The sequence below is a fragment of the Salvelinus namaycush genome, chromosome 34 (genome assembly GCF_016432855.1).
Source record: "Salvelinus namaycush isolate Seneca chromosome 34, SaNama_1.0, whole genome shotgun sequence".
NCBI classification, from domain to species: domain Eukaryota; kingdom Metazoa; phylum Chordata; class Actinopteri; order Salmoniformes; family Salmonidae; genus Salvelinus; species Salvelinus namaycush.
Genome location: NC_052340.1, coordinates 4,114,480 through 4,137,193, shown reverse-complemented (window position 1 = coordinate 4,137,193; position 22,714 = coordinate 4,114,480). Strand labels below are relative to the sequence as shown.

General features: G+C 42.8%; 1 protein-coding gene across 1 annotated transcript in view; it reads right to left on the bottom strand.

Annotated features, from left to right (window-relative positions):
- The window catches only part of LOC120029127 (glutamate receptor ionotropic, kainate 4-like), a 177,163-nt gene that overhangs the window by 64,775 nt on the left and 89,674 nt on the right, over positions 1–22,714 (bottom strand). The window contains exons 8-9 of the mRNA XM_038974436.1: positions 3,532–3,693; positions 982–1,134 (exon numbers count right to left, since the gene is read on the bottom strand). Of these exons, the coding sequence (XP_038830364.1) occupies positions 982–1,134; positions 3,532–3,693 (315 nt within the window). The remainder of the gene's footprint in view (positions 1–981; positions 1,135–3,531; positions 3,694–22,714) is intronic.

Genomic DNA, 22,714 nt, shown 5'->3' with positions numbered 1-22,714 from the left:
GAACCAATGTATGAGTTCCCAAAAGGGTAAACTGCAAACCCTGTTGATCCGGCACTGCAGGCAAGGCTCAATCCGACGCTCCCAAGTATTTGAAAGAAAACAAATATTGTTTGAACCCAGGGCTGTCAGTAATGTCACAGGCATGACGAACTGAAATCGTTCAATGGATGGAGTTACGATTCAATTATCCAAATGGGAAGCGGGCTGACAATTATGCGGCGACAAAACCTCAAGCCACCCCATCATCCGATACTGAGAAACCAGCAGTATGATCGATACGAGGGAGTCTCAAACAAAATGATGGTGGTACAACATCTAAATGACAACAGATGACTCATTTTCACATTTGCTTTTACTGAAGAAAAAAAACTGTCTGAAATTCAATACATGTCACATTCTAGTGTCTTGATAGCTCACTTACAGGCCATTTATTCCTAATGAGGGACTAGGAACATTACAGTATGACAGCCAGTCAACCAGTCTCTAACTCCCTCCTCCCTGCTGTAGGCTACTAAGGAAGGAACAGGGGCAGTCACCTAGCCTGATCCCAGAGCCGTTTGTACAGTCTTGCCATCTCCTATGGTCTTAGGTGTATCAATGACAGCACATACAGTTCTGGGACCAGGCTAGCAGTGACCCAAGTTAATGTGACAATATGATTGACTGTGTGACCAGTGGTAAGAGAAGGGCTAGAGGATTTATATCTAAATCTAAATACAGAAATGTAAATATATTCAGCTGGTAGACCAAACAGTAAGGTAAGGGTTAGGGGATATGAATCTGCTGGCTGAATATCCACTGCAAAAATGCACATCCAATGGCTTTTAGTATAACGTTAACCAACAGACTTGGGAGCATACTGTATATCGCTGTGTGCACTGCCATCTAATTAAGCTCCACAAAAGATGAACCTAATCTTAATCTTAAACAGACAAACAGCAGCATGCCATTCCTCTCCTATCCAGAGTGGGGCGCCCTTACCATCCTCAGGTAGTTCATGAGGCTGGTGCCATGCTCCCAGATCTTGGAGGACTTGCAGGAGAGCTGCGTGGCGCCCACGTTCTGGCTACGGTTGAGCTCCTGGACCGCCGCAACCACCGCGTGCACTGCGTCAAACAGCAGCGCCGACGAGAGCTGAAAGAGAGAGAGAGAGAAAGAGAGGGGGGGAGAGAGAGAGAGAGAGAGAGAGAAAGAAGAAAAAAGGGAGGGAGGGAAGGAAGAAAAGGAGGGATATGCTGTCACAAACACACACCGTTCTTCCATCCTCCCTGACGCCAGGGGCCCGCTCTACTCGGTCAGTGATGGGTTAAAGCAAGCGAGCACCAGAATGCCACTCAGCAGTCAAATATTACATTAGATCATTAGGATCCTCTGATGTGCTGACAAACTGAAAAAAAGCCCCTCCACTTTCACCCCTACTGGAGCTGGCAAGCCCTGGTCATTCCAATTACCACACATTCGTCAGAGTGGAGGCGGAAGCACAGGAAGGGGGATTTCTTTCCTGTAGACTGCTTACATACAGGTAGCCTAGTGGTTAGAGCGTTGGGCCAGTAACCGAAAGGTTGATCGAATCCCCGAGCTGACAAGGTAAAAATCTGTCGTTCTGCCCCTGAACAAGGTAGTTAACGCCCTGTTCCTAGGCCGTCATTGTAAATAAGAATTTGTTCTTAATTGACTTGCCTAGTTAAATAAAGGTTAAATAAAAATAAAATAAAATAAATAAATAAAATAAACATACAGGCCCCACCTGCGTATGTAAAGACAATTAACATGCATGATGTCATAGATTATACATGGGAGAGAGGGAGTATTTCACCGTTATATGTCTGTATAATAAAGTACTAAGGCCTTAATGGCCCTGAACTGTTGTGCATATTGATAATGGACTATATAGATGATTGTGATGTATAGTAAACAATAAGCACCATATACAGTAAGGCCCATAGCAATTAAAATTTCCATGATACATATCCTCCTTGCATAAGCCAATGTTGAATTGGACTGCGCTATAGGCAACAAGGTATACTGTACACAACAGCGAGTGTGTACAGTGGTTCAGTGTCATTTGGATTACTGGAGGGAAAGTTGATGACAGCAACTTCCTGATCATAAATCAAGATTATGCACCATGTGACCTTCACGGGAGATGTCACTTTGAAATCAAAGTAGGTCAGATGTTTTCAGATTTCAAAAAAGGTCTAATGTCAAAATGAATCCACATCTCACGCCATCGGTTGCGTAGATCCATATTGTGGATTGAGGCATATAACTGCATCTACAAAACAAATGGCCTGGGGTGTGGACCTATCTCAATTTTAAAAAATGTCTACCATTCTTCCTCACCTCCCTCTCTTCCACCCCTCCACCTCTCTCATTCCATGACGTTGTACAGCTGAGAGAGAGGGATCTTTAAAAATGAAACCTGATATGAAAGAGCTCCCTGGAACACCGCAGAGGAATAGCAGGGAGAGAAGGCATAGCTCTCTCACTCTCTTGTTTTACTAGGGGCTCAGAGCTGTTATCCCTCCACTGCTCTTAGTGCTCTATCTGATAGACTACAAAACATCCCGTGATCAATTAAAGATAACTCCTAATTAAGGGGGGGAGAAAACAACTACAGAAAAACTACTGGTTTCTAAAAACAGCAGCCATTGATTTTTCAAAATCTTTCTTGAGGGCTTAATTGAGAAACAGAAATTCAATAAACCCAATTAATGAATTACTCGTTGCTGTCTGTTGGATGTCAAATTAAACAAATACTCTTGTACACTTCTCGTTGACACAAGTATGGTGAATTGGGTTCAAAATAGTTCAAACGCAGCATGGAAGAATGCTATGCTAACGTTTCGTACTACACTACCATTCACGTATTCATTTAATAACCATGTGGCAATTAATTTTTTTTGACTAATGAACGACTACACAGACAACTGTATTAAAGGCATAGAAAGACTTCAAGCCTTAACATGCTAACATTCGCAGACACATGTGTAGGGATACTGTATAATATGGGAAAAGAGCTGGGGTGTATTCAGGAGGATAAAACGTTTGCAGATAGATATTTAACAAAGGGAGAGGATCCTTTTCCCAAATCTAAACGCTACATCAGTGTTTCTTAATCCTGGTCCTGGCACCTGATTCCACGACACACCTGATTCCACGAATCAACTCATCATTAAATTGTGATTCGTGGAATCAGGTTTGTAGTGTTTAATGCAAAAACAAAAATGTGCACCTTTTTGGGTTCCCAGGACCAGGATTAAGAAACACTGTACTAGATAATAATATCTGTTCTGCATACATATCTGAACCCTCTGTCTGGTTGCAAATTGAAATGAAACTAATAGAGCTGCATTTCGAATTGTACATGCTACAGTACGATTAGGAATCGTCAGGTCTATTTGTTACATTTCTACCTGCAACACTACAGAACCTTCAGATAGAAATACAGTATGTTTTGTAGATCGGAAATGATTGTCTAGCTGCAAGACAATCATCTCTTTTCTACATAAATCTGAACCCTGGTCTCACCGGTGTGCCGGCGAAGGGGGCGTGGTCACAGTTTTCCTGCCAGGAACGGTTGAGGCTGGTGAGGAAATCCTGGAAAAATGGATGTGTTCTGTTGAAGACGGAAAAGCCCAGAATGTTCACCCGCTCACTGGGCACGTCGTCCAATCGCAGCAGAGAGAATTCCTGCAGAGGGAGGAGTCAGAGGGTCAAAGGTATAATGGTATTATGTACGTGTATGACAAGGGCTTGGACATGTCCGACATAAATCCCGTTTAGTTGCCGCGATACGTGGAGATATCTGATTGAATGGAATATTGAATCAATGTCAGGAAAAAGGGCACATGCTAATCTAATACGTTTAGCCCCAATTTCATTGATTTACTTGAAGTTTAATTATGTTAAGTTCATTTTTCTGGATGATTACGATTCCTAACATGTACACAACCCATGTAATTCCTTCAGAGAGTGTGTGTGGGGGGTGCATGAATGTGGTTTGTGTGTGTGTGCATGTGCTCATTTAGTAGTTTAGTGCATATTCATTTGTGCGTGGGCATGTGTGTGCCGCCTGGAACGAGCCCATGGAAATGTGCTTGGATGAAAAACAACGTCTACTTTGATGTCCCTAAGTTCAGTCTGGTGGCTCCCGAGCGGTGGGGAGGACGTCACCAGAAGGTTAATAGAGATATCAGCCTAGTCACCTTCAGGTGTCAGTGCCAGCACTACAGTCTATAACGGTGAAACCGCCTGTCACCTCGCTGGGCCCAGGGACAGATATGATACGTATAGAGGAGGAGGAGGAAAAGGAGAGGAGAGGAGGAAAAGTGCCCAGGCTTCAGACAGTTCAGACAGAGACAGACTACTCTACTGTGGAAGGCAGGGTAGAAGAAGGGGTTAGAGGGCAGGAGGGTGTGTGTTTGTGTCTGTGCTGAGTCTGTGTGTGTGCGCGTGCATGCATGAGTGTGCTTGCATGCGTGTTTGTGTGTGTGTCTGTGTGCATGTGTGCGAGCATGTGTACAATCCTCAATAAGGGGTTTTGGGGCTGGTGAGTTGAGTGGGAACAGAATACTGCTGAGAACAAGAACCTCACAAAACACCGGCAGTAGCCTTTCAAATCCCAGGGCTTAGATAAGTTAGCGTGTTAGAGGGTTCCTCTGCAGCACTAGATCAAAGCCTAACTAGACTCTGGTGCTCTTACAACAAACACTAGCACAGTAGGAGAAGGTGAGCAGGCCACGGCGGAATGAAGGATACATGTTGGGCTGGATTATTGTGAGAGAGAGAGTTGAGGAAAGAGAGAGTTGAGGAAGGAAAGAGACTAAGAGAGAAAGAGAGAAACGTGTCATGGAGTTGAGAGAGGAAGAGAGACAGAAGAGGGAGAGGAGAAGAAACATTGAGATAGAGAGAACAGAGAGTTGTGGGAGTTAGGAGGAAGGCATGACGGGCACTACAGGAGAGATGGAAGGAGACTGTGACTGGCAAATGGCACCCTATTCCCTATGTGGTGCACTACCTTTGACCAGGGCCTGTAAGGAATAGAGTGCCATTTGGAACACATCCAGTCTTTTCATCAGAGCCCCTGAGGGAGAACAGGACAGGAGAAAGCCCCTGGTGAACTCCTTTAGCATTACTAGCTACAGACCGCAATGCAAACTGGCAGCCTTATGTCTTCCCTATCTAGACCAATAATACAATCCCATTTAGTGGTGACACAGCTCTTTTTTATTCACTCTTTCCTAGCCATGTTGTCTCTGTATCTGATTTAAAGTTTAAGGCGATTCGCTGCACCCCAATCGAAGCTAATGCTACTAGCTTCCGATGTTTTGATATTTTCGAGGCAAACTCTTGGCAGATTGTTTCTGCCAAGCGCATTCAGGACTTTGAGAACTCTGATATTGAGGAGTGAAACACACAGCACTTGGTGAAAGGAAAGCTGAGTTGAGCCTGAAACAGTGTTTTCTCCCTGCCTAATTCTTTATGAATGAGTATTAAAATAAACATGCCGAAAGATTAATTTATTCAGTCGTTAATTCATGAGAACATTTCCAACATGGATTGTGGTGTTATTCACAGCCCTTAGTACAATTGGAACTACCCCCCACATCTTAAAGCATTTAATCACCTTCAATATTTAGCATCGATATATTTAATTCTGAAAATAACATAATCTATGGGCGCTGACCCTTCTTATATGGCAACTATAAAAACAATGACGAGTGGATACGTTTTACACAGACACACCAAGTCACTTCGCTTTCTTTAACCCTTTACACTTGTGGGAATTGGCCAATATGGACACAGCTAAATTTTAATGTTTCTTACAGAAGAAATATAAAAAGCATATGCATAACCATGGTAGCAATTAAAAGGGAACCGTTTGGAGATTATGGGAAAAGTATAACACTAAAGATGAGGACAACAGTTCACCTGACACAACATTACACTGTTGATTATGTGCGCTTTGCATTTACTGTTCCTATTTAGGTGCTTACCAGTGTCCAAATCTGCAATTTTCAACCCGTATACAGGTACAAGTGTAAAGGGTAACCACATTGGAACATTTGAGTTATAGTCCTCACCACACATTTATTGACTACCAGCTGCACACTGGTGACAGTTTCATGATCTTCCCATCACTTGTCCCCAGTGTACCCTGACATGCCCAACGGGAGTGGCCCCGTAATTACTCTTCAAGTGCACTTTAATAGATCATTAGGAGAGAAGCCTGTGCAAACGAGCTGGTCATTAAGTATTCCTCTCCTGGGTGCAGTCAAACACATGAAACACAAGGTCACCAAATATCCACCGGCGGCGTCTGGAGAAACCTAGCTAGCACAAGCGGTGTACAGTGCCATGAAAAAGTATTTGCCCCCTTTCTGATTTTCTCTATTTTTCCATATTTTTTATACTAAATGTTATCAGTTCAACCTAAACCGAATATTAGATAAAGGGATCCTGAGTTTACAATTAACCCCAAAAAATGTGATACTTATTTTATTTATTTAATTAACAAAGTTATGCAACACCCAATTCCCCTGTGTGAAAAAGCAATTGCCCCCTTGCCCTCAATAACTGGTAGTGTCACCTTTAGCTGCAATGACTGCAACCAAATGCTTCCTGTAGTTGTTGATCAGCCTCTCACATCGCTGTGGAGGAACTTTGGCCCACTCTTGCATGCGGAACTACTTTAACTCAACGTCATGTGTGTTTCAATCATGAACTGCTCATTTCAAGTCCTGCCACAACATCTAAATTGGGATTAGCTCTTGACTTTGACTAGGCCATTCCAAAACTTCAAATGTGTTGCTTTTTAATCATTTTCATGTAGACTTGATTGTGTGTTTTGGATCATTGCCTTGCTGCATGACCCAGCTGCGCTTCAGCTTCAGCTCACAGATGGATGACATGACATTCTCCTGTAGAATTCTCTGATACAGAGCAGAAATCACGGTTCATTCTATTAAGGGAAGTCGTCCAGGTCCTGAGGCATCAAAGCATCTCCAAACCATCACACTACCACCACCATGCTTGACCCGTTGGTATGAGGTTCTTACTGTGGAATGCAGTGTTGGGTTCTGGACAGAAATAATGGGACCCATCTCGTCCAAAAAGTTGACTCAAGTTTGCCAAAAACCACCTGGAAGCACCTGGATGATTATGAATACTCTTGGAAGAATGTTCTATGGACAGATCAGTCAACAGTATAACTTTTTGGACGACATGGGTCCCATTATGTCTGGCGAAAACCAAACAAACAAGCATTTCACAGTAAGAACCTTATGCCAACAGTCAAGCATGGAAATGGTAGTGGGATGGTTTGGGGATGCCACGGCCACGTAACTCACCGTCTGTAGGTGCGATCCATTTTCGTGTACCTAATAAAACCGAAAGTGCCTTCAGAAATGATTCACACCCATTGACTTTTTCCACCTTTTGTTGGGTTAAATTGAGATTTTGTGTGACTGGCCTACCCACAATAGCCCATAATGTCAAAGTGGACATTTTTACAAATTAATAAAACATGTAAAGCTAAAATGCTTCAGTCAGTAAGTATTTAATAGGATTTTTGAATGACTACCTGATCTTTGTACCCCATACATATAATTATCTGTAATGTCCCTCAGTTGAACAGTGAACTCAGATTCAACCACAAAGCCTTCACAAAGGCCTCAGACAAAGAAGGCCACCTATTGGTAGATGGGTCAAAATAAAAAAAAAGCACACATTGAATATCCCGCATGGTGAAGTTATTAATTACACTTTAGATGGTGTATCAATACACCCAATCACTACAAAGATACAGGCATCCTTCCTAACTCAGTTTCCGGAGAGTAAGGAAACCGCTCAGGGATTTCACCATGAGACCAATGGTGACTTTAAAACAGTTACAGAGTTTAATGGCTGTGATAGGAGAAAATGGATCAACAACATTGTAGATACTACACAATACTAACCTAAATGACAGGACCATCCAAGCATATGACCCAAAACATGCATCCTGTTTGCAATAGGGCACTAAATAAAAAAATTAAAATCCAACACAACACATCACTGAGTACCACTCTTCATATTTTCAAGCATATTGCTGGCTGCATCATGTTATGGGTATGCTTGTCATCAAACTAGGGAGTTTTCTTCGGGATAAAAATAAATGGTATAGAACAAAGGACAGGCAAAATCCTAGAGCAAAACATGGTTCAGTCTTCTTTCCAACAGACACTTGGAGAAAAATTCACCTTTCAGCAGGACAATAACCTAAGACACAAGGCCAAATATACACTGGAGTTGCTTACCAAGAAGACATTGAATGAGTCTCTTAGTAACACTTTTGACTTAAATCGGCTTGAAAATCTATGGCAAGACTTGAAAATGGCTGTCTAGCAATTATCAACAACAAACTTGACAGAGCTTGAAGAATAACAAAAATAAATATTGAATCTATTTTGATTTCAGACTGTAACACAACAAAATGTGGAATAAGCAAAGGGGTAGGAATACTTTCTGAAGGCACTGTACACACGTGTACATGCACGCACGCACACACACACCCCACCAAACCACCCACCCTTCCTTACCTGACCCACAACCCCCTCCGACCCCCTCACAGTCACACACACAATCCTACACACATCCCTGTTTGCATAAAGAGCAGCATAGACAGAGAGTAAGTGTGAGAGAGGGGGCAGGCAGGCTGTCCCCGGTGGCCTCCAGCTGCCCCGCGACGGGCCCTGGCAGCCAGTGAGGGGTGCTGAGTGAGGTGCTGACAGGCTGGCGATGGGCACCCTGGCACAGCCTGTCACCTGGAGATCAATCAGAAACGAGGAGCTGGGCCAACCCGCTGTTCACCTGCTGGCACCTCCTGGACTCTCTTAATAACACAGGCAGACTAACAGACACACACATGCGTGCAGACAAATGCATGCGCGCCGCAGACAGGCAGGCACACAAAAAACTCTCCCACATTCTGTTTGTTGTGGTGTATCCAAGCTGAGAGCTGAATAATGAGCTCCCCAGAGACCTGGCTGTTACCTTACTGTTGTGCACTGTCAGGGACCACACACAGCTGCTTGGGGCCCACCAACAGGGGCCACACAGCTAGACTCCTTCTCCTGCTATCTATCAAAAACGATTTGTTTTGTAATGCTGAGCAAACTTGCTAACAAACACACTTTTTTTGTAAATACATAGAATCCAACACAATTTGAATGCCTGTCAGGTAATCTTCCATTTGTAAGGACCCTTTGTGTGACATACTGTACTTGCTAAGCTATGTTTGCTAATAAGCAAACACACAAAATCTAACCTTACTTTGAAGGAATTTCAGACTTGTTCCTGTTTCCATTGATCTAGTTCTCTAGTTCTCAAATAGGACGGAAATTCCAAGAATATAGTGAGCTTGCGTACTCTAAGCTCCAGGAGCATCCAATCATACTCCAAGATAGAATTAGACTACATTTCAGCATGCACATAGGATTGTGTTCTACAAACTGTACATCTTGAGAGGCTAATTGTATAACAGCAGCAATGTCAAGAAGTTAACATAAAAAAGCATTAGCAAGCCGTATAGCTCAATGTCAAGAAGCTAACGCAGAGTAAGAAGCTAGCACAAAAAAAAAGAAAACCAGCAAGTTAACAAAAGCATGTTCACATTAGCAAGCTGTACAGCTGCGAACGCCTACCATGATCAAAGGTGGACATGCATTGGTTGCAAGGCTGCTTTAATAAACGCCGGAGACATTTGACTAAAGAGGAATTTACTCTAAGCGTTTAAATACGCATCTGCTACAGGTACATGATAACTGACTGACACCAATATTACCTCCTAATCTTTTACCTTCAGTGACATTCAAAATGAAAGAAAGGTCACAGCTTATTTACATTTTGAGAAATGTCGCTGAATGTTCGTGTTAAGTATAATATCAAGTGGAGGAGAGCAGTGAAATGTTATTTTGCAGTAGCCTACTGAACAAGGGAGTTATAACAGGGTTACGTTTGTAGAGTAGATATTGTCCTTGAGTGCCAAAACACTTGAAAAATCCTTATTTGTGTTGTAGCTGCATGTTATGCGAGTTCAAGGTCCCATACAAGAGAGAGCACTGAGGCATTCCATCAGGGATTTGTGAAACTGCACATCAAATAAAAAATAATAAAAAATAAAAAAGTAACACAAGAAAATATAATAACAATAACAAATAAGGAGGCTATATAGAAAGGTGGAGGGGGGGGGGTCAATATAAATAGTTTGGGTGGCTATTTGATTTAATTGTTCAGCAGTCTTATGGCTTGGGGTTAGAAGCTGTTAAGGAACCTTTTGGTCCTAGACTTGGTGCTCCGGTACCGCTTGCTGTGCGGTAGCAGAGAGAACAGTCTATTACTTGGGTCACTGGAGTCTTTGACATTTTTTGGGGCCTTTCTCTGACACCGCCTAGTATATAGGTCCTGGATGTCAGGAAGCTTGGTCCCAGTGATGTACTGGGCTGTACCCTCTGTAGTGCTTAACGGTCAGTTGCCATACCAGGCGGTGATGCAACCAGTCAGGATGCTCTCGATGGTGTAGCTGTATAACTTTTTGAGGATCTGGGGACCCATGCCACATTTTTTCAGTCTCCTGAGGGAGAAAGGTGTTGTCGTGCCCTCTTCACAATGGTCTTGGTTTGTTTGGACCATGATAGTTCATTGGTGATGTGGACACCAAGGAACTTGAAACTCTCGACCCGCTCCACTTCAGCCCTGTCGATGTTAATGGGGGCCTGTTCGGCCCTCCATTTCCTATAGTCCACGATCAGCTCCTTTGTCTTGCTCACATTGAGGGAGAGGTTGTTGTCCTGGCACCACACTGCCAGGTCTCTGACATCCTCTCTATAGGCTGTCTCATCGTTGTCGGTGATCAGGCCTACCACTGTTGTCGTCAGCAAACTTAATGAAGGTGTTGGAGTCGTGCTTGGCCACGCAGTCATGGGTGAACAGGGAGTACAGGAGGGGACTAAGCATGCACCCCTGAGGGGCCCCAGTGTTGAGGATTAGCATGGCAGATATGTTGTTGCCTACCCTTACCACCTGGGGGCGTCCCGTCAGGAAGTCCAGGATCCAGTTGCAGAGGGAGGTGTTTAGTCCCAGGGTCCTTAGCTTAGTGATGAGCTTTGTGGGCACTATGGTGTTGAACACTGAGCTGTAGTCAATGAACAACATTCTCACATAGGTGTTCCTGTACAACAGAAAGGGCACTGCATGGGAAGAAAAACAAGTGGTTTCAACCACTTAAAACGGAAAACGTTGCTGGTGATCGAAGCTACTGGAGGAAGTTGATGGTTGATCAGATCTGGAGCTTAAGGATGCTGATGGTGATGATGATGGTCACTCATGGAACATCCTCCAGGTTTCTGGATGAGAAGAATGTCTGATGAGCAAAATAGGAAAGAGAAATCCATCCTATGCCTAATCTATCCAAGGCTCCAGTGCCTCCTGATATTGTATCATATCTTTAAATTGGCATATTAATTTTCCCAGTGATACAATATCAATTAATTATATCCTTTTGCACAGTGGAAGAAGACAGTAATGCCTTCTCATCCCAGGCAGCTCTGTCTGTGTGCAATAATGAAATCCAATTCTAGTGGCACAGTGATTACACTAATAGCTGGAATGTTCACGCAGTGTTTTGGGCAATAAGTCATTTCATGCTCATATCAATTGCCATGTAAATTCAGTCAGTGGCTCCAAAGCGTCCTGCTGCCTCTTAATTACAAAGACTGGGGAGTAAGGAGCGTCCCTACATTTCAGCACAGCTCTCGCACTCATTATATATGGAGGTAATACTGGAATTGTATGAATTAATATTTCATTTCCTCTGTCTTAGTCAACAGTAAAAATTGGTATCTATGGATCAGTCCCAAATGACACCCTATTCCCTATGTGCCCCATGGTCAAAAGATGTGCGCTATTAAGGGAATAGGGTGCCATTTGGGACGTAAGCTATGAGAGTAATACAGTATCATATTCCTGTGGGTTCATGGGAGATGACGGCAATAATGCATTCAATGCTTCTATTACTGTACACCTCAGCGCAGCACAGTGGGAGTTGATGTATTACCTTTATTTGAAATTGTTTAATAGGGGCATATATCAAAAACAAGTAGACTTTTCTGCTGAGTGTTAATTATATAAATGACCGCTTTCGGATCCATTATTCAGAGAATTATGGCCGAGGCTGCAACAATAATAGCCCATTTGTAAGGTGGAAGAGACATGATCTCCTGAAATATCTAGAAGTGGACAAGGCCGCAATCTCCATAAATTTTGCGGAGTACAGCATACAGTATGCTGAAAATATGAACTGCAATCTCCATCCTGTCTCCATCCTGTCTCCGGTGGAACAAGGCAAAAAGAAACAGAAAACCCAAGCGAGAAATACTATAAAAAAGGAACTATTCCACTCCAATTACAAATTAATGCTGCTCTCTGTATGAAGAGCTCCAAGGTAAGGAATCCTAAACACAGAGACAATTTGCGGCGAGATAGAAAACACTGAAATATGGATGGCAAATCTTGTACTTTTGCGGCACTGGGTTCATGCCAAAGATTGCCTGAGGTCGTCTCGCCTGGTGGTATGTGAGAGATGAGCCTCACAGCATGTGAGTTGGACAGACGAGACAAGACAGCGGCGTTAATCTCACAGAGCCGATGGAAATGAGAGAGGAGCTAAACACTCATTTTAGTGAGCCCTGAGCGCTTGCTATCGATCTCCGGAGGCCAAGTGACTCCCCTGATACTCTGGACCGAGCCCTGCAGCACTTTGTCACCTACGGTATGGACAAGACAGGCTGATGAATACCGAGGAGAGGAGGTTATTTCACCCTGGCCAAGGAAATGGCTGCTGCTGATGATTCCAGGTATTCAACAGTTTCAGATGAAACTGATACAACACAACATTATTTGTTGGATCAAACGGAAATGAGTCTTCTGCTCTCACCCCCATCCCCCCTCAGACAACACAAACACACACACCTTTTGATTTAAGATAGATCCAACACAGACCTAGACAAGGTCACACTGCCAGTACCTTTATCTCTATTATCAGTTAAGATAATTATTTATCGACCAGATTGTTCACCTTGGCAGAGACGAGTGATAATTACAATACAGTAATATGTCAAAATGAGAGCTCCATTATGCCAATTCATGTAAGCCAAGTAGCCAAGAGGTTGGCGATGCAAGCGTAAACATCGCTAATGGTTCTGAAGTAAAAGCTGAAGGAGCGATAACACAAAAGCGTAGCTAGCTCTTGGCATACGAGACCATTTAATAGAGACTCCATTTCAAAGAGAATGAAACGTGGGAAGAAGGGTCACGCAACAATGGCCGCCGCTGATTTAGAGGGTTTTTGATTTACAAAGTAAAAGAAAAGTAAGAAGTAAAAGCTTCCAGCTTTTCCACAGTTTTCAATACTAATTAACAAGCTCATTTGGATAAGTGAATACACACACGCGCACGCACTTACCCACCCACGCACACGCACAGACACACACCATTTGGATAAGTGAATGCACACTCATGCAGGCACACACACGGACGCGCACTCTCGGCGGACGGACTGGTGTCACCCTTTTCCCCCATCCCTAGCAAACACAGCTGATTAAACTAATTGCATTTTAAACTAACGATTATGATTAGTTGATTATTGGAGTCAGATGGAGCAGAAGTGTGACACCAATCAGGCCACCGAGGACTGGAGTTGCCCATCCCTGCTCTGGGGCATTTACAGGCATTATAGTGTATATGGAGAATCACGGTCATAAGAGAACATAACTGTATGTTAAGGGCATAAAGGAAATGCCTCTGACGGGGGGAATGGGATGCTATAGCAGGCAATGCAATTGTCAACACTGAGCCATGAAGACATTCGCACAGGGAGAGAGAAAGAGAGCTGCAATGAGGGTGACACACAGTAATCAATAGCCTTGCTGACTTCAGATATAAACTAAAAAGTTCAAGGGGAAGCAGTAAAGTCAGGTGCTAAATGGTTTGTCTCCATTTAAGGAAAACATCTGTATCTCTGTCACATTGCCCCATAAATGCATTTTGCCCCCTGGCTGGATTTTATCTGCACTGACAACAATGCAGAGTAATCTTCCCCCTCGAGTACACGGAAGCAATGCTTAAGTGAACACATCATGCCAGCATTAGCATATGACAAAATAATGACATACTTTATATTCTGACGAGAGGCTCCTCTCTCTGTTGTCACCTTTCCATGTAGCCTTTTAACTTTTCTATTACTCAGTTGGCTGATTCTCAAACTCTGTTTCTAAACACGGAAATATGAACTTTACATAAGCTGTTTGTCAGGAATGAATTAAATCCCAAATAATTTTGGGTGTCACAGTGGAATGACTTTTAAAGCATTTTGAACGGTTTGGGAGTCGTAAATGGCATGTAGTCATAGAGACAACAGAGACATGTGGTGTTGTGTTTTTTTTGTAATCCACCGTTCTAAGGGCGACATTTTCCTCTCGCAAACACCGTGCTGTGAGCAAACACAGTAACATTCAAATAGATGGGATGAGTCAAATTTGAATATGCAGCGCAATGCATGCTGAACCAGTTTTATTCAATATTTTGATATAATGTCTGTCATATTGTAATGATCAGTGCTACTTCTTGTAACCGCTATGGACAGTATAGTTTTCAAAGACCAGCAAGCTGATACACATGTGAATTGTCTCTGTACACTGTATTTGTACTAACTATGTGAGTGTGTGAGTTAGAGGGGAAGATAAGGAGAGTGTATGTGTGAAAGAGAGAGAAAGGGAGAGAGAGAGAGAAAAATGGTGAGGGTGAGAGAGAGAGAGAGAGAGAGAGAGAGCGAGAGAGAGAGAGAGAGAAAGAAAGAGAGAGAGAGGAGAGAGTGAGAGAGAGATAAATACACATTTCAACTGGACTATATTGGCACATTTCAACACAAACTTCAACCAATCATACTGCAGAGATGACACTGACTGTTCACAAAAATAATACAAATCGGGAAGCATGTCGAAGCCAAGTCCCAAGAAGGCACAGAAGAAACGCAGGGAAACTTTAATGCCAAACACATAATGGGGATTAACTATTAAAGGGGGGCTGAACTGGCCTCATTTTTCGGCTTGGCCATTAAGAAATGCAGCAGCCATGACTAAAGCCAAATGAGAGTTGTCTTGGGGGGGGTTAATGTGGGTGTCTCTCTTCTGTGTGTGTGTTCGCACGTGGCAAGCATCTGTACACTTTGCCTAAACAGTACACAGCTACAGTCACTCACCTTTATAGATAACTTGAAACAGTCTAACCAGGTCTTGCCTTGAAGTTGCCTAGGCTAGCTAGCCAAAATATTTTGCCAATTAACTTCAGCCGGCTGGTGTGCGACCGTGGCAAAATTGATTTGACATTGGATAGCCTATCTCTGGGGCTAGTTAGAGACCATCATTAAATTACACAACGTAAATGGGGCTATATTTTTGTTGTCTCGTAAAATTCTTTTAATATTCGTAAATTCATTTCTACAATTTATAGTACATTTGTGTAATTTACTGATGGTCCCTAACTAGCCCCATCGGAATATCGGATGTCAAACCAAATTGACCATGGGCATTACGATCAGTCGCATGCAGTTGTGCTTCGAATTTATGATTACTTGGTTGCTGCCAGCTGTGGGCATGTAGGCAGGATTAAAATAAACCCAACCCAATAAAAATTCAAGGTACCCTTCATTCTGTGACATACCATTTTTTTTCCAATCATCTTGCAAATCTCTGTTTTGGATGAGACTGAATTTATGACCAAAATTATCCTATTTACACTTAGAAACATTTATTCGATTGATTTTTATTCTAATTCATACCGATGGCATATGGGCCCTTTTCAAGTTGCTCTTTAAAGAAAATCATCAGCAATGCTTCAGAAGTTAAAACCAACCATTGCTCAGTGCACAAAGGTTCCCAGCTAGCCCCAAAAAACACAGGTGTGTTTGTGTGTGTGTGTGAGAGAGAGAGAAGTTTGTGTGCCTGCATGTGCACGTGTTGTCACGGCACTATGCCACTGGCTGTTATACAGTATATAACCTTCTTCCCGGCAGTGGTAGATAAGCAGGCGGCAAGGCCACCCTGCCATCCCTCTCCTCTGTGTGTTTGGGTGTGCATGTGTGCATACATGCATGCGTGTGTGTGACAGCGAGAGACACCGTCAGCTCTTCCTCAAGCATGGATGCATGAAAATAACAGCTTTGACAAGAGAGATCATGGGTGTGTGGCGAGGAAATAAAACATGAAGAACAAAACAAACAGGAGGAAAATGGCCCCCGCCAGGCGACGGGCTTAATATATGTTAACCAAGCCATGCGTGCTGAGGCTTTCAAAGTGACGCGATCTTCTGCTCGCCTGACCTTCAAATGACATCAGGCATCTTGCTGACGGAAGACGAGGCGCTGTGCATAACCTGACGTGATTTATTCAATCTTGACGAGTAGTTTGAATTTGGAGGGCACAAATCACTCTGATGCACACACGCATGCACACACATATACACCCACACACCAAATGGGGGAGGGCAGGGAAGAGGGGAGGGTTTTCCCAAGTGAATATGGACGATTCTCTCTACATATAGGTGAGGAAAGGTCTAGCAGGTCTGCCATCGTATAGGCTATGAAGAAATTTGCAAGGGGAGCACTGCTCAAAATGCTGTAGCTCTCCTCCTGGACAGCTACTCAAAGCCACTTACTTCAATATCAAAAATGCATTTGAATAACTTTTCACTTTGAATGACAGTGCCCGAGTTTACATTAAGGCCCAAACTGTTGTCGGCTGACGCTAAGTAGACAACACCACTGTAATGGCTCCTAAAACCGCAAACCGCACAGAGAGGTGTTCATTAACGCAGCCCGTTTGCACCTCCTTTCTCCACTACCTTGCCAGACTAATTCCGACTGCATCATTAACTGAAGTGATTGTTTCTTGATTATTCATTACTTTCCGGACGGCGTGGCCCCTATCCTTCGGAGGCAGGAAAGGTAAATTAATGTTGCGAGGGAACACATGGTCCGTCTCATAATAAGCTGGCTATCTGGGCTGATGTGTTAATGAAGGAATTCACAGTGAAAGAATTCATCGCTCTCCCTTGGGCGGCATACATCCAAGCGCATTACCCGTAATGATTTCTCATTGATGGTCATTCTCCCTCATCCATCTCCCTGGCCCCGGGGACAGTAATAACTCATCGACTGGCCTGTCTTTAAGTGACACATACACTGAGTGTACAAAACATTAGAAACACCAAGGAGTTACTATAAGAGAACGAGAGAGGGATGGTACAAGTGTGTGTGTGTGTGTGTGTGCGAGAATCATGTCTACTGACTGAACTGATTCCACTGGATTAACCTTCTCCACGGCTCCTTTTCTATAACCTTACCTAAGCCTCTCTCAATACGGGACCCCCATGGAGGATAATGTGAAGAGTCAATGTAGAAAACTCAGGTTGATGTTATTTGAGTGGACATGGATCCCTCTCCCACAGTTTCAGCTGCCCTTTTTCATTTCCACAGTATTAGCTGCTACTCACAGCACTGCCACTCAATGATCCCCGGATTCAAATGACCCTGCCAAGGTCCACAAGTCACGTATGCGCGCACACACACACGCTCACTCACGCCGACAGGCGTGCACACACGAAAATAAGGCTGTTGAGTTCATTTGCAAAATGTTGGGGATTTGAGGTACTTAAATTGTACACGTACACCCAAAGATACAGGCAGCTATGATGTTGGACAAGGCGATGCTGCTCATTGCGTTTCTATCAATGGGTTGTAAGTTATGTTCCATTGTCCTCTGAGGAGCTGGTCTTTAATCCTCTAAAACAACATGGCCGTGACAGACAGAAACAGTAAGAAGAATAGGAATGGCTGCTGCAATCTCCTCCCAGCGCACTCCTTAAATCAGCCAGCATCGCATCTCTGAATGACTGCACTTAGGAAACAAACAACCCGAGACAAACAAAGCAAAACAAACATCAAGATAAATATTATGCCTTGAATCCCCGAAAAGCGACACCAGAATCCTGTTTTAGAAGTAATTTGCAGAGTACCCCCCCCCCCCCCCCTTATTTTATGAGCCATATCTTGAGATGATTTGAGGAAACAAATTAGGCACACAAATGGAGGTGTCAGGTCATTTGTCACGGTGCGCGTCAAAGGTCTAGCGCTCCGGCTGCAGATGTATGGGGATGTCCGAGGAAGAGAGGAGCATGCTGGGTAAAGCAGGGGGAGATGTGACACCTGATGGGAATACACAGGCTCATGGGAGGGGGACTGATTTTAGTGTTACAAGCCTACTGTGTTACATAGATACATGTTCTGCGTGATCCTTCTTAAGATTATGAATGAGTAGGTGAATGAAAATGATCATTGGTAGAATGTGTTGGCTGTGTATCAAAGTGGATGGTTGATTCATGTTCTGCATGGTTGCTCGTACTATTAAAACCGAGGTGATTGAAAATGACTTATCATTCTTAGAAGGAAAATTCCTTATAATCTTTTGAATTGTACAATATATTGGTTGTTGATTCCCTGCCACCTCACATTGGAATTTGGATTCACAATGTCAACAAAAATACATTCTAACTGACAAATAAATGAGTCATCATCGATGGTTACATATTGGCAATGAACGTGAGTACTGTACATGGCTAGGAAAATACATGACACTAAACCTAATCTGTATCTTTCTCCTGAAAACGAGATGTATCTCTACTACTCAGACGAATCAGACAATACAAAGAGTAACTTCCCAGGTTAACCATCAGCGACCGCCGCAAGGCTTAACGAGATGATTGAGGAGTCATTGCACGTACAAATCACAGAGCAACCATTCCTTTATAGCTCTCATGGATGGCGTACATCACGGGAAACTACAATTAAAAGACAAGTAAAACTGTTTGCTGTTCACTTACCATTAAAACTAGCCAACTGTAACTCCATTTAACTGTAACTCCATTTCTGTAAGGAGCAGATTCATAATATATATATATACACACAGTTGAAGTCGGAAGTTGACATACACCTTAGGCAAATACATTTAAACTCCGTTTTTTAATCCAAGTAAAAATTCTCTGTCTTAGGTCAGTTAGGATCACCACTTTACTTTAAGAATGTGAAATGTCAGAAAATTAGTAGAGAGAATTATTTCTTTCAGCTTTTATTTCTTTCATCACATTCCCAGTTGGTCAGAAGTTTACATATACTCAATTAGTATTTGGTAGCATTGCCTTTAAATTGTTTTACTTGGGTCAAATGTTTCGGGTAGCCTTCCACAAGCTTCCCACAATAAGTTGGGTGAATTTTGGCACATTCCTCATGACAGAGCTGGTGTAACTGAGTCAGGTTTGTAGGCCTCCTTGCTCACACAAGCTTTTTCAGTTCTGCCCACAATTTTTCTATGGGATAGAGGTCAGGGCTTTGTGATGGCCACTCCAATACCTTGACTTTGTTGTCCTTAAGCCATTTTGCCACAACTTTGGAAGTATGCTTGGGGTCATTGTCCATCTGGAAGACCCATTTGCGACCAACTTTGAACTTCCTGACTGATGTCTTGAGATGTTGCTTCAATATATCCACATAATTTTCCATCCTCATGATTTCATTTATTTTGTGAAGTGCACCAGTCCCTCCTGCAGCAAAGTACCCCCGCAACATGATGCTGCCACCCCCGTGCTTCAAGGTTGGGATGGTGTTCTTCGGCTTGCAAGCCTCCCCCTTTTTCCTCCAAACATAACGATGGTCATTAAAACAGATCTAACAGATCTATTTTTGTTTCATCAGACCAGAGGACATTTCTCCAAAAAGTATGATCTTTGTCCCAATGTGCAGTTGCAAACTGTAGTCTGGCTTTTTTATGGCGTTTTGGAGCAGTGGCTTCTTCCTTGCTGAGCAGCCTTTCAAGTTATGTCGATATATGACTCGTTTTACTGTGGATATAGATACTTTTGTATCTGGGATCTGGGATTGATTTTCACTTTTCGCACCAAAGTACGTTCATCTCTAGGAGACAGAACGCGTCTCCTCCTGAGCGGTATGATGGCTGCGTGGTCCCATGGTGTTTATACTTGCGTACTATTGTTTGTACAGATGAACTTTGTACCTTCAGGCATTTTCAAATTGCTCCCAAGGATGAACCAGACTTGTGGAGGTCTACAATTCTTTTTCTGAGGTCTTGGCTGATTTCTTTTGAGTTTCCTATGATGTCAAGCAAAGAGGCACTGAGTTTGAAGGTAGGCCTTGAAATACATCCACAGATACACCTCCAATTGACTCAAATTATGTCAATTAGCCTATCAGAAGCTTCTAAAGCCATGACATCATTTTCTGGAATTTTCCAAGCTTTTTAAAGGCACTGTCAACTTAGTGTATGTAAACTTCTGACTCACTGGAATTGTGATACAGTGAATTATAAGTGAAATAATCAGTCTGTAAACAATTGTTGGAAAAATGACTTGCGTCATGCACAAAGTAAATGTCCTAACCGACTTGCCAAAACTATAGTTCGTTAACAAGAAATTTGTGGAGTGGTTGAAAAACGAGTTTTAATGACTCAACCTAAGTGTATGTAAACTTCCGACTTCAACTGTATATACAGTACCAGTAAAAAGGTTTGGACACACCTACTCATTCCACAGTTTTTCTTTATTTTGACTATTTTCTACATTGTAGAATAATAGTGAAGACATCAAAAGCATCAGAAGCTTTGAAGAATCTCAAACATCACATATATTTTGATTTGTTTAACACTTTTATGGTTACTATATGATTCCATATGTGTAATTTCATAGTTTTTACGTCTTCACTACTATTCTACAATGTAAAAAATAGTCAAAATAAAGAAAAACCCTTGAATGAGTAGGTGTGTCCAAACTTTTGACTGGTACTGTTTAACAGATTTCTCAGACACACATTGCTCATTGTGCTATTTTCAGTACAATATTACTTTTTAATTAGGAGTAAATGTTAACTATGTTTCAAAGCATTATGACAATTGTAGTCTGATTGTTACTGAGTCAAAAAAAACATCTAAAGTGTGGATTATGGTTAAAGTTCAAGTTCAAATTGGGATGACTGCATTCCAGGATGTTACTTTTTGAATACCTTGGTTAATCTTAATGAATTAAAAACTACTCACAGCTTCAGTAATTTAAACTCACAAATGTGTTGCATCCAAATGAGACCCACTGTATCTGTTAAGACCTCTGGATTAGCTACCACACATATCAATTTTAATACGTTCCAACTTCCCAGACAGCTCATTGTAGGTGCAGGTGACAGTCAGGGATGTGATAGTGAGAGAGACGGAGACAGAGAAAGAGACAGACAGATAGAGATAGAGATGGAGAGAGACAGACAGAGCTAGAGAGAGATGATATATAGAAAGATATAACACAGAGGATGTGAGGAGTGACTATCTCTCATCCTCTAGGAGCGGCTGATCACAAAATTGTCCTATCGCCACATCTAAGCTAGTGACAAATGACAAATGTCTACTCCCCCAGCCGACGCACAAATTGGGCTGCTGCACTATCTGGGACATGGGATTTAATTTCTTACAGTGCCCCACAGCCATTCTGCCTGCCATCACAGGCACCAGCACTGACACCTACGTTACACATCAGGGTTGTGTTCATTAGGAACCAACTGGAAGAAAACGGACTGAAATAGGGAGAGACAACCCTGGACATGTTCAACTAAATGATTATAATTTTTTTTTTTTTTTTTTACATTTAACCTGTATTTAACTAGGCAAGTCAGTTAAGGACAAGTTCTTATTTACAAGGACGGCCTACACCGGCCAAACCCGGATGATGCTGGGCCAATTGTGCGCCGCCCTATGGGACTCCCGATCACGGCCGGTTGTGATACAGCCTGGAATCGAACCAGGGTGTCTGTAGTGACGCCTCTATCACTGAGATGCAGTGCCACTAAGAAGCACCATTTTCCAATAAGTCACGCTCATTTTCATTTTCCGTTGCAAAATGTTTAAACATTTTCTGTTTTGGGCCAGCCACCATATATTTTAGTACTTAAGCACTGTGGTAATGTCAAAACATAGTGCTCAAGAGAGTGGGGAATGCTTTTTCATGCAGCATGGTAGGCATTGCTAAGGGGGCATCTCCCCCCTCAACCAATCACCCCACCCCCAACATGAAAGGAATGGGTAATTACTCACGCTACCTGTCAAAGATAGACCCTCCAATACACTCCTCTATGTGGGAGCAGAATAAAGTGATCTGACTCCCTTCCCTGATTACTTGGAAGTTTAGCGAACCGTATTCTTTACATGTTGAAAATAGGCATAATCAAAAGCTGCCATTTGTTGAGAAGGATCAGCCGAGCAGTGTGTGTGTGTGTGTAATTTCAAGGGAATATTGCTACGTTGGGGACGATGCATGGACAGGTGATGATTAACTGAATGTTGAAAGAGCATTACATAAATAACGAGTGGTCTCTTCTTCCTGTGGGGATGGTGCTGTATGATGCTTCGTTGAGCGATCGCTCTCTCTCTTTAGGAAAATGAGGGTGTGGATCATCATTCTCCACAATGATTCCCCCCTCTCTTGCCCCCCAGCACCCAGTGGCACATAAATACATGGGGATCCGAGCAACTGGGTGAGAGGAAGAGGAAAACATGGGCTCCAGCATCCC